Source organism: Perca fluviatilis, chromosome 6 (assembly GCF_010015445.1).
Source record: "Perca fluviatilis chromosome 6, GENO_Pfluv_1.0, whole genome shotgun sequence".
Taxonomy (NCBI): domain Eukaryota; kingdom Metazoa; phylum Chordata; class Actinopteri; order Perciformes; family Percidae; genus Perca; species Perca fluviatilis.
The window spans coordinates 35,462,818-35,475,441 of NC_053117.1; the positions used below are offsets into that span (position 1 = coordinate 35,462,818).

Consider the following 12,624-nt stretch of genomic DNA (forward strand, 5'->3'; position numbering starts at 1 on the left):
GCTTTACTGTAATTGTTGTGCATATGACAATAAAGACACTTAAACTGGTATACTTTGTTTTTTGACATTGTGTATATTTTGGATTTGATTTGGACCTTATTGTTATTTTAATATTTTACATGTTCTCCCTTTCCTACTTTGTGCTGCAACTGCTGCACATGTATGTCCCTTGGGATAATACAATTCGATCTCATCTGTCATATGGGGCAAAGCGCCACCTGCTGGCAGCAGGAAAAAAAAGTGTGGTTTTAGTGGTACTGAGTAATTTAGAAATTAATAATAAAATAATATTTTAACTGTTATTTATCATTATCATACAATGTAAAGGTGCTTTGATGCTTCCAATGTCAAGTGCTTAGTGTGGGAAAACCATAACAGGGGAAAACAAAAATTGGCATGCTCAAAGCTGATTGGCTATGGTCGCGCTGCATTGTGATTGGCTGTTTGCCAGGCTGGTAGCTGTCAGACATTGTTTTTAAAGAAGACAGTAAACTGCAGTCACGGTGAACGATGCGGATCTTGTAGAGCACACATTAAAGTATGTATTTTAAAGAACAATGTAAAAAAAACACCTTGGTTCCTACTAGCCGCGGGATATGTTATAAACCAAGCCTCTGATACATTTCTCAAATTTAACTTTGAGTGGTTCTCCAGGACAAAATGGCTAACTGCTAACGCTAGCTAGCTTTTTATTTGCTTCCCTGTTTTATTCGGATTCGGGATGGTAACGTAAACACGTTTTATTTTATTTTTTAATTTAACCTTTATTTAACCAGGTTAGTTAGTTAAGAACTATATAGTTAAGAACAGGCTATAGGAAACATGTTTCTGAGAGGATTACCAAACATGAAAGGGACAAATGAAAAAAAATAGCTAAAGTTACCAGAAACAACAAGTTAACTGCTCTCAGTCAAATCATCAACTGTGTTATACTTGGTAGGAAATGTGAAATAGTGCCTAATGTTAAATTGTGTAATTTTCTGGTAGTTGTTGCAGCACTTCCATTTTTTTCACCTAAAAACGCCACTGATTCTATTACTTTATTTTGAAAGGATGTTCAGATAAACTTAATTTTAAATGTTTGGACCTATTCTATTGATGTTTTTCTTCGTCATCTTTATCATCTGAAACATTTCAATAATCAGAGATAAGCCATTTACAAATAAGCACAATACCCTCAGAAATTGGGTAGTGACTGCACACTTAGCTCTCAAATGTATGTTTAAGGATCCTTTATCAACATTTATCAGGCTCACAACAGCATTATTTCCTATAGTAATTTATAAAAGTGTTGAAATAGGAGCAAATATAGAATAGCCTGAGTACCGGTAATATAATTTCTACTGGATATTATTGTTTTACTAAAATTAAGAGTACTGATACTGATCACAGTAGGTGATTATAGGAATGTTGGAGACTACTAAAAATGTTGTCCTCATTGTTTGATATTGAAAAATAACCAGTAGACATATGTCATAGCTCCCCCTGTGATCAAATCAGGGCCATTTCAAAGATCCAGAAAGGAGCAGCGGATTAGATGCATCAGTCCATTACATTTAGTGGACATGCAATCAGTTACACCTGAGTGGATGATTTAACAATGAAGCAAACGCTACAGCGCCCCCTTGTGGCCAACCCCTACAGGCCTACTTCTATTACAGGAATCCAATTAATTTTTTTTCAAAATCAAATTTGTGCCTTCTGAGATATTTGTCAAGCTATAGAAATGACGTAAAACATTGGATTCACTCTCTAAAATATTATTACAGAAAATAAACAATAAGAATACATTATATTGTCTTATTTGAAAACGGATGTTGCAGTGTAGGCTGCGATGGGATTTCTTTCTTTAGTTTTAGTGTTTCATTATTATGTTTTGAAAAACATTTCTTTATTTTTATTTCAGATGGGACCTGAGGCTACATAATACCAAGCACCTCTTGTCTCTGTCAGAAATCCCCAGCTGTCATTCATCCTGTGTTGTAGTTTGTAATGGACCAGGCCTGATCCGGCAGCCTATAACAGACCTGCATGTGTCCACCTATAGCTCGGTGCTGTTTGCCACACTGCGGCGGGCTGACAATGACTTGAATGCTGATTATTGTGAAGATCGACAAAGGACACAAGGAAAGGAGGAGATGAACAGTTTCCTGAGAGCTGGGGAGAATGGAGGGCTGGTGACGGACTGCAGGGAGCTGTCACCCAACCACACCGCCTCCTCCTCCTCCACCGCCTCCTCCATCTCCATCACCTCCTCCTCCTCCAGCGCCGCTGGCTCAGCCGACAGACACGCGGCCCTGCCCTCGCTCCAGACCCGGGGACCTGTCGGCGGTGGCGGCGGCGGCAGCGGCGGGTCGGAGCCGAGGAGATCCGCGCTTAAACGCGGCCGAGCCGGCCGGGAGGGACGAGAGGACCCGGAGGCGGCGGATCTCTCAGCGGCTGCCGTTGCGGTGTGCGTCGGGGTCGGTAAACAGCAGCAGCAGCAGCAGCGTCGGGAGGCTCAAGGACGCAGCGTTGGTGGAGGTGGAGAAGGTCTGGAGATGATTTCAGCGGTCAGCAGAGACGCGGGCGGCGGCAGGAGCGAGAGCAGCAACAACGGTGTCTCCGAAGTGACCACGGCCTCACCTGCGACATGCGCCAAAGGCAAGGAGGAGAGGAAGGGGAAAAACGTGATCCGGGGCTGGAAGAGGGAGAGAGACAGGGACTCCGCCGCTCCTCCTGTCCGGACGAGGAAGGAGAAGCCCGGCGATGGCTCGTCTCCTCCTCCTCCCTCCCTCTTCCTCCCGTCGTCCGCCCTGCCCGAGCATCATCTGTGCCGCGACGGCCCCGGACACTGCCACTGCGCCGCGCATGAACCTAGGATCATGGGAGATAATAGCAACATTAACAACGTAAACAATAACAATAATAGCGGGAGTAACGGCGGCGGCGCTGCCAATAAAACTGCGCTGGATTGTGGAGTTAAAAGCGGCGGCAGCGCTATTGTTGTCAGGCGGCAGCATGACGACACGCCGGCGGCCAAGAAACACAGAGGAGCCGAGAAGGTAAGCAGCTTTTATTGTCTGGAGGCCAATAATAATAAAAAAAAAAAATCAACAACACAAAAACAAACACATCAGATCACCTCACACCTGCAGCTGCTTCATCTTTATGTTAAATATCATGTTCACATTGTAAAGGCGGAAACCATTGAAATAAAAAGGATAGAAATGAAATAGTTTTGATATTCAGAGCACACACAGTCAGTCAGATGCAGGTGTGAAGGCCACAAAGACGCCTGTACAGCAGCAGACACACAGCAGGAATGTTGAAATGGATGGAGATTGAGGTGGAGGTGGAGGTGGAGGGATGACCGCCTTCCTCCCTGCCACATGATATTTATTTCCTATTGTTGTTGCCCAGCTGGTGTCATTGTTCCCATTCTCCCTGTCTGTCTGCTGATATTTACCATGCTGATGTACAGGGATGAGATTTTTTGGGGGGTGTTTTTTTTTTTTTCTTTTGGAGGGGAGATTAAGAGAGAAGGAGGAGAAGGGAGGCAGCCGCAGCAGCGTGTCCTCCATCTCCATCCTCCTCCTTCTCCTCCTTTCAGTACCATTTAATCTAGTCCTTGTTTTTGGTGGAGATTAAAGGAGAGAGCAACTATTTACATGTGCAGCAGCGACTCAACAAAGGCTTGAGGGAATAAGAATGCTCCTCTTCTGTAAATGCTCTTTTTTTTTGTTACATCTACACAGGCTTTGTTTGCTTATTTAATTTGGGAAAATACCCATCATGTCAAAATGGATCAGGTGTTGAGAGTGCGGGTCAAAATGTTTTTTAAATAAGACATAATTACTGCAGGTTGACAGGTCGCACTGCTGAGGTTTAACAAACCACTCTGAGCTCCATTTTCGAGTCGTTTTTTAAGGTCTTACAGGGATGTTGCCACTTGTGAAATCATTTTTGGGGGTTTTAATAAGTCATCCGCACGAAAGACAAAGATGGAGGAAGATGGGTGGAGAGGTGAAGTGGGTAAAGAGATGTTTGATAGAGAGGGAGAAAATGGACGTGACAGCAGAGGACGTAGGCTGGAAGAGTCTAAAAGAGATAGGAAAATTTTTTTTTTTTTAAATGGAAACCTATGAAGGATGTCCGGAAGGAGTTTTTTGTTGTTGTTTTCTTTGTGTGAACGCAGGATTAGATGAGGCAGGAAAAACCGAAGCATCCTCCCTGCTGCTGGCAGATGCTGCTGACAGGAGGAACGCTGGCCTGCCCCGGCTGCTTTGTTTATTTGTTGATCTGAAGGATTCCCATTCGGCTGTGAAACACACACACACACACACACACACACACACACACACACACACACACACACACACACACACACACACACACACACACACACACACACACACACTCCACCTGAGCTCTGTAGTGACTGTAATTCATTCTCTGTCAACAGTAATCTGGGCTGCACTGAAGAGTTTAGTGTCCTGTGATGGTTGCAGTGGAGCTTCAGAGGTGGTTACACCTTGAAACACTAAAATCTGACATAAAATTTGACATTAAAGGGATCATTGAAATCTTTTGAAGTGGGCTTGTATGAGGTACTTATCCATAGTCAGTGTATTACCTAGATGGCTGTCGGCACGCCCCCATTTTAGAGAAGCAGACAGGAGTACCGACACGGAAGCTAAGCAGTGTGAGTTTTATTTGCTCTGGCAGACACATCTGCCAGAGCAAATAAAACACAAGCTCGCAGATTTGGTTGGTTCCCAGGCTATATCATTTTGGTATCAGTACCAACATTTGAATCATGGGAGATACTAGCAACAAGACCGATACATACTACTTAGAGTTAAATTACATTTTAAGGGTTTTGGAAAAATGAAAGACTCGTCCTGTAGGCTAATTATTTTTAAATTAAAGACGTACTATTCAATGTTCATTCATTTTTTGTCAAAGAGAGTGCTTGCAAAACTTGGCCACAATTTTTTTGTCTTCTTATAGACCCTCCTGATGGCAGACATTTTCCACCTGTCATGGAAAAAACAGTTCAGGTTCGACTAATGAATGGTTAGACCCACGTGGTAAAAATGTCAGCTCAGGTTTGTTGTTGTCAGGAACTGTTTAAATGATATCTCCTTGGGAAAGGAGCCTTTTTAAGTCAAATGTCTGGTCAATGATTGGCAGTTCTCTCTCCGTCGCCCCTGCAGGCATCAACAAGAACCCTTCCTACAGCTGATTGGTTGAACGCACTGCTTGCTACACTGTCATCGTGGTCTTTGCTTCGGCCGCAAAAGTGTATGGCAGCTGAAAAAACATCACATTTCTTTTTAGTTAAACGCAATCCAGACTGCTGTCCACCTGCTCTGACATGCTCATGTCTGCACTCCTCTTCCTTTCCACGTACAAACTGAGTTGCTGAGTTGCTGTTGATCGAGGCTGAAGTTCATAAACGTCACTTCTCATTTCGCACCTTGGTGTGAGCAGCTGGATGTGCTTTAATTATTCTTAAAACACTTCCATTTCTGTTTCCATTTTTACAGTTTTAGAGCTGTAACACCTTTGTGTAAGATTCAACTCAATCAGCTCAAGAATGTGAGATTTGATGATGCATTTAATTTAAATTGAATGGAAATTGGATTAAATAGTTACACCCCTGCTGACAGGAACAGAAGTGCTGAATACATTATATAGTTGTACAAAGCCTGGATGTTACACAACGCTTACAATTTACATTCTAATTACTACACAGAACCATATATGAAATATATTTTACAGATAAGACAGAGGTCCTTGTGTCCTCAGTTAAAAGTGATGTCTTACAGCCTTTTTTGTGTCTACACAAATTAGGCCTGGTCAATATATCGATATTATTTTGATATCGTGATATGAGACTAGATATCGTCTTAGATTTTAGATATCGTAATATGGCATAAGTGTTGTCTTTTCCTGGTTTTAAAGGCTGCATTACAGTAGAGTGATGTAATTTTCTGAACACACCAGACTGTTCTAGCTGTTCCATTATTTGCCTTTACCCACATAGTTATTATATCAACACAAGTAAGTAAGTAAGTAAAATTTATTTGTACAGCGCTTTTTGCAGACAAGGTCACAAAGTGCTTCACAATGTGCATAAACAATAAAACAGTCTATAATATAAAATACATATACAACAAATACAATTATCAAATAAATAAAAGACATAGGCTACCCAAAAGGTAGCCTAAACATGATTAGTTATCAAAAATCTCATTGTGTGCATATTTTGTGAAAGCACCAATTGTCAGCCCTACAATATCACCACAATATCGATATCGAGGTATTTGGTCAAAAATATGGGGATATTTGATTTTCTCCATATTGCCCAGCTCTAACACAAATGGCGTTTCAGCTACATTCTTCAGTCCGTCTCATGCACATCTGATGGAATAGATCTGCTTATATTTTAATCCTACAGCTGTCTACACAGGCTGTGTAATGTATTGTTTAATCTTTAAGTCTATTTTCTACTTCCCCTCCTTGCAAAATGCCAAATTCTGACCTGCAGATGCTTTTTTGGGATCTCGTAAGCAGTAATGGTCCACAGGTATTTCACTCCCCACTCCTCCTGGTACCTGCAGTAATGTGTTTTGGCTGTCCCGGGACACCAGGCTCCATGTCAGCGATGGATGGTTTAATTTCCCTCCATAAATGTTTTAATCAAACAACGTCATTGCTATGCATCACTTCTATGCATAGTTGTTTATCAATTTGCGGCACTAATGTATGGCTTAAAATACAAACTATAACATCCATAATATATGTAAGCTACAGACATAACAGTGCCCGTCTGTGGTCAACACCATAATTCTGTTTCCTAATGATCAGTATTTAATGTTTTATTTAGCTATAATACTACTCTAAGTCTGGTTTTGTCTATTTTTTTTTAAATTAGGGACAACTGCTAGTAATATGGGAAGGTCCTCTGGTCACATTAGGCACAGCAATGCTTTGAGTTAAATGTTAGCATACTGACATGCTGAATATATAATTTTCACCATGTTCACCATTTTAGTTTAGCGTGTTAGTATTCTAACATTTGGTAATTAATTAGCAGTAAACACAAAGTCCAGCTGAGGCTGATGGGAATGTCATTAGTTATGCAGGTATTTGGTAATAAACCAAAACTTATTGGACAAATCAAAATGTTGACCTGATGATGGCGCTAGATGAAAAGTCCGAGCTTCACCAAAGTTATTACAGTCCATCCTGAGGGGAAGATGAATGATGAGCCACATTTCATGTTTCATTCAATAAGCTGCTGAGACAATTCACTTAAAACCACAAAAGTACACCTCATGATGGTGCTAGAGGAAAAGTCAGAGGATCACCAAAGTCAGTAGGCTTCAACCTCTGGGAACCATGAATGTCTGAACCAAATGTCATTACAATCCACCCAATAGTTGTTGAGATATTTCAGTCGGGGGCCAAAGTGGTGGGATGACTGACCCGCATTGTGAGTTGTGCTGCTAATGCTATCATGGCTAAAAATATACAAAGAAAAGATGTAAAGATCTTTAAAAAACAACTGAAATTATCAAGCTTCCATTTATAATCTGATGCAGCCTCGTTGGCAGAAATAAAAAGCAGTTCTTGTGCTGCTGAAACTCAGACTGCCATCTGCATGACAATAAGATGCACTTGGGTTGTTCTGTGAATGACAGCGGCTGCTCTGCTATCACTTCCTGTCTGTCAGCGTGGATCCCTGCAGGCGGGATGAAGATGAATCAACAAACGCAAATCCTGCTTCTGTTGGATCCAACTGGTTTATCATAAATTCTGATCACTTCACAGGAGCGTTGACATGCACGTCAATATCCGGTTATTCCTCAGGACTCTTGAGTGGTTTTAACATCGTATCCTGTTTACTGTAAACGCGGTGAGCTCGCCTGACGGCTGTGTTGAGATGTTGTGAAACCAGCATATCGAGTCGTCCCGTTTTTACCTGATGGGGCTTTTAACAGGTTTTGCACAGGCTGGGTTTCCATGGCGACTATGACAGTGTTTAGTTTATTCAGGGAGAGTTGCGACCAGGGTGTGATGTCGCATGTAAACAGCTGATCCCAAGTGAGCGAGCATCAGGACGGAGAGTGATGAGGAGAGGTGCTCGTAGTGTTATAGCAGCATCACAGCTGTTATCATTCATCTCACCAGAATACAGAGGAAGAAGAAGTACTAAAAGTAGCAATACAACAGTGTAGAAATACTCTATTACAAGTAGGGCTGCACACTATATTGTTTGTTTATCTTCATCGCAATATCAAGTGGCGCAATAAACACATCACGATAGGCTGTGACATATCCAGATAGACACTGAAGAGATTTTTTGTGTTAGTTGAAAGAGAATATCAGTAGAAAACTCTTGAAAATGTAACAATGTCAATGTCTTTTTTTAGTGGTGCCTTTTATGTTAATTTCAATGTTCAATTTGTTCAATAAAATAATGCTGGAAAGGATTTCCTTTCATTTGTTTTAAATCCAACATGCAATTTTTTGTATTTTAGCAGAATATTGAAAGCAGCAAAAATGCAGAACTGAGTACACTTTAATATCTGTTTATTTATCGCAAGTAATATCGTAATTGCGATATTCAACAACGGTATCAGATATTGCACATTTTCCTCATGTTGTGCAGCCCTAGTTACAAGCAGGGCTGTAGTACTCAAGTCCGGACTCAAGACGCTTTTCTGTTGTCTCAGACTCGTCTTGGACTCGTTGGTATTTGGCCTCGGACTTGTCTCGGCCATTAGCCTCACCAAATATTGTAGTTGGTTTCGACCGAGTCCAGCACTATATGCTTTTGTTCTAAAATAACTTCAAAACAAATCCATTGATGAAGCGCGCTTGTTCAGAAAACCGCCTGGCTGCATCATATACCTCAATCATCAGGTATCATTTTCATTTTGGCCACAGACACAATGTCAGCGAGTACTTTGTACTATCAATTCTTCAGGACAAGCAATAAGTTCCAGAATGGGAACAAACTTTTTTTGGACTTGGTCTTGACTTGGACTTGAACCTCTTTGGACTCGGTCTTGACTCGGTCTCGACTAGTCCCGGTCTTGAACTTGTCTTGGACTCGACAAAGGTGGACTTGACTACAGCCCTGGGGTCTCATTTATAAAACTGTGTGTAGGATCCTTACTAAAAGTATATGGACGCCCATAAGCCAAAAATGGCATACGCCAAAACAAATCTGATTTATAAAACTGTGTGTACGCACACCTGTAAGCAATGTTCCCTTTATAAATCACAGATTACCCACAAGCGTGCGTACGTGAATCAGCCTCTTATCCCGCCCTGTACACGGCCATTTTTAACCATAAATAGTCAATGCAAAGCTCCTCATGAATGCTGATCAGTATGTTAATGACCCTAGCCGTTGTTCTTTCGTCAGATGCTCGGGAATTGCTGCTGTAATAATACCCTCCAAAATGGCAGGCATTACGGCACTCAGGGACAGCGTCGATCTACCAAACCTATATGATAAGATTTAACAGAACTTTATATTATATCCAAACAAGCCTTAGTGATAAAGTTTAAGATTATATATAATATTTATAAAAAATTACTTAGCTGTCTGCCACTTCTCTCTGGAAACAGCCGGTTGCCCCCAGAGTGACAGGGACCTGTATTTGGCCCGGGATGGCCCGGGATGGCACGGTCCCAGCACGTTGCCCTCTCTACTGGACCCAATTCAGTACATAGATCATCATCATGGTCCCTGAAGTCTTTTTCTCCTGATTCTTCAATTGGCGTAGTCCTCCTGCAGGGCCAGCAGTGCCATCATGCAGCGTGCATGATGTCGGTATGGATGAATATTAATTTGGCAACATGGCATCATGACTTTGTGTAAACATACACGCCACTTTCCTAAAGCCAAATGACGTGTTATCTGTACGCATTTTGAGCTATCCACGTGTATTTCTGTTCTGTATACAGACATACAAACACACCACCTGGCATCGCCACATTGCGTGTTATCGTGAAACGTGCCATACTATCGCGAGAACGTCACACGCGTGTAAAAAAAACGGTTGGGTTTAAAATAACATTGGGAAAGGCTTTAGTAACACAATAAAACAACAAAAAACGACAAAAACTTGACGGTGACCAACGTCACACACTTACGAAAACAATAAACGGTTGGGTTTAGGAAAGAAACATTGGGAAAAAAATAACAAAAAAAGCTCTCCTGGGTGAAAGTCATGTGTTTTACCCATCTGCCACCCCAACCAACCTCCTCCTTATGCACCTTCATACTACTCGCTACGGCAAAAATTCACACGTAATGTTGGTCAATGGCGGCCAAACAGAGTTGATAAACACGCTAAAAAGCGATTATGCATCTTGATAACATGCCAAAATGACATACGAATTGGCGTGTCATACATACGCCACTTTATGAGATCATAATGTAATTTGGGGCGTTTTACTGACTATTTAAGGGCAATTATGGGCGTGACATGAAGCTGCCCAAGCTGCGCCACATTTAGTCGATTGTGATTTATAAAGGGAATCTGGCGTAGGACGTGCGTGGGAACGGTTTTATAAATGCGAATATTTCTGTGCGTACTCACATCCTATGTTTCGTTCGTACGCCTCTTCTGATGCAAACTCGCCGCACAGTTTTATAAATGAGAGCCCTGGTTACAAGTAAATCCTGCATTCAAATTTTTACTTTGGTAGAAACACAAAATTATGAGCATCAAGATGTACTTGACAATGAGGCAATTTATCAGGTAATTAAAATGGTTTTGTCTCTGTGTTTGCAAGCTCATGTCAAGTCATGTCGGTGAACAACAGCCTGGAGCGACGCTTGCTGAGCAGTGATGTAACAGAAATTATTTTAAGCCAAAGCTTCTCCCAATTTCACAGCTGAGGAAGGCAAGCTTTAATCTCTGCGTAGTACTCAAAACATCAGATTCATACTCGTGAACACATTAAGAATAAAGAAAAAAAACATGCTCGGAAACACAGATAAGTTCTTTATGCTCCGATCCGACTACACCTCGGATAAAAAAAAAAAAAAACCTTGAACCTGCACTTTCATTTGTCTCTTTGTATCTTTGCTTATTTAAAGCTAATGTACTTGCACTTACTACCTGTTGTCGGGAGTTTGAACCTTCACAGTTGAAAGCACTTCATTGTAAGTCGCTTTGGATAAAAGCGTCAGCTAAATGACATGTAATGTAATGTAATGTAATAATGCTGCAAATTTAAAATGATTATTTAAAGTTGTTGATTTGATGTTAAAATTCAGCTTCCCCAGATCTTTCAGGTGATACTTTCATCACAGAGTTTCATTGATAATTCCCCTTTCTCATGTTCACCACATTACACTTAACGTGTTAATGATGCTAAAAAGAAGAGAGAAAAAAATCCATGTTAATCAAGCCTCTTAATTCAACATAGATTTACAGTGTGGCAAAGACAGGGATGTTGTGAATTAAGTTTTTTTTGTTTTTGTTTGTTCTTTTGGCTAAAAATATTCTTTATCCGGTAAATTTCTTTATTTAATAAGCACTTAAAGGAATACGCCACCGTTTGTTGAAATAGGGCTTATCACGGTCTTCCCTAGCTGTAGATAGGTGGGCCAACGCATTTTTTGTCTCAGTGCAAGTAATTAGGTTGTTTTTTTTTGTCTTTTGTTGGCTCACTTTTACTCACAACATGCTAACCGGCAACATAGGATTCCATTCACTACGCTAAGCTAACTAGCGGTGGTGCTGCCGGTGTTGCACCAGACTAAAACAATGCATTCACAAAAAATGTGTTGGCCCACCTATCTACAGCTAGGGGAGACCGTGATAAGCCAACAAAACGGTGGTGTATCCCTTTAATACGTAGTATGACATGAAAATAGGCATTTTAAAGAGAAAAATAAAATGCAACCATAAATCTTTATGTTTATTAGCAGTTGTTTATCTTCTGGTGATGACAGGAGTTAATAGTGAAGCGTTCTTTTTCTGTAGCGTCTTATCATCAGACAAAAGGTCAGCGGCCCTCAGCGGGATTCAAACTCCCCCCACACGTGTCCAGTCTGCACCCGATAATCATCAGCACTTTGATGTTGTTTATCCTTTCATTTTCACTGAATTTTGCCTGGAGCGAACGTCAGTCAGCGTCGTGCAGACAGTCTTTCCAAAAACACTCAATACTTTTTCTCAAGGCACAAAATGTCTGACTCCTGACTCTTCATGTGGATTTTCTTAGCGGGGACAAACCAGCCGGGGATCTGACTCATGTCTGCTGAGAAGTCAGATCTGTCATGTGCAAAGACTTACATTTACAGCTGTTAAGCTGTGAGTCATACCCACAGAATTTAACAAGGAGTGAGCATTTTATTTAAAAGGGTCTGTACCTCTCTGTGTAAAACAATGACAAATGTCAATCACAGCGGTCAACAGTGACTAAAGAATCACTCAATATGTGATCGTGCCAGACTAGAACATTGATATTTAAACATACAATATGTCATTCTCTTCCACTGGGGTTTTCTCAATCAAAACGATGACAAAAGTCGGAGTTTGCCGATTAATTTTCTGTCAATCTGCTAATTGATTAGTGATTCACGGTTTACCTCTAATAAAAACT

The 12,624-nt window shown here is 41.1% G+C and overlaps 1 protein-coding gene across 1 annotated transcript in view; it reads left to right on the forward strand.

Moving 5' to 3' along the window:
* The first annotated feature begins 473 nt into the window (after positions 1-473).
* Positions 474-12,624, forward strand: part of znf608 (zinc finger protein 608) — a 58,822-nt gene continuing 46,671 nt past the window's right edge. The window contains exons 1-2 of the mRNA XM_039803886.1: positions 474-538; positions 1,907-3,044. Coding sequence (XP_039659820.1) covers positions 2,139-3,044 — 906 coding nt within the window. The 5' untranslated portion in view covers positions 474-538; positions 1,907-2,138. The remainder of the gene's footprint in view (positions 539-1,906; positions 3,045-12,624) is intronic.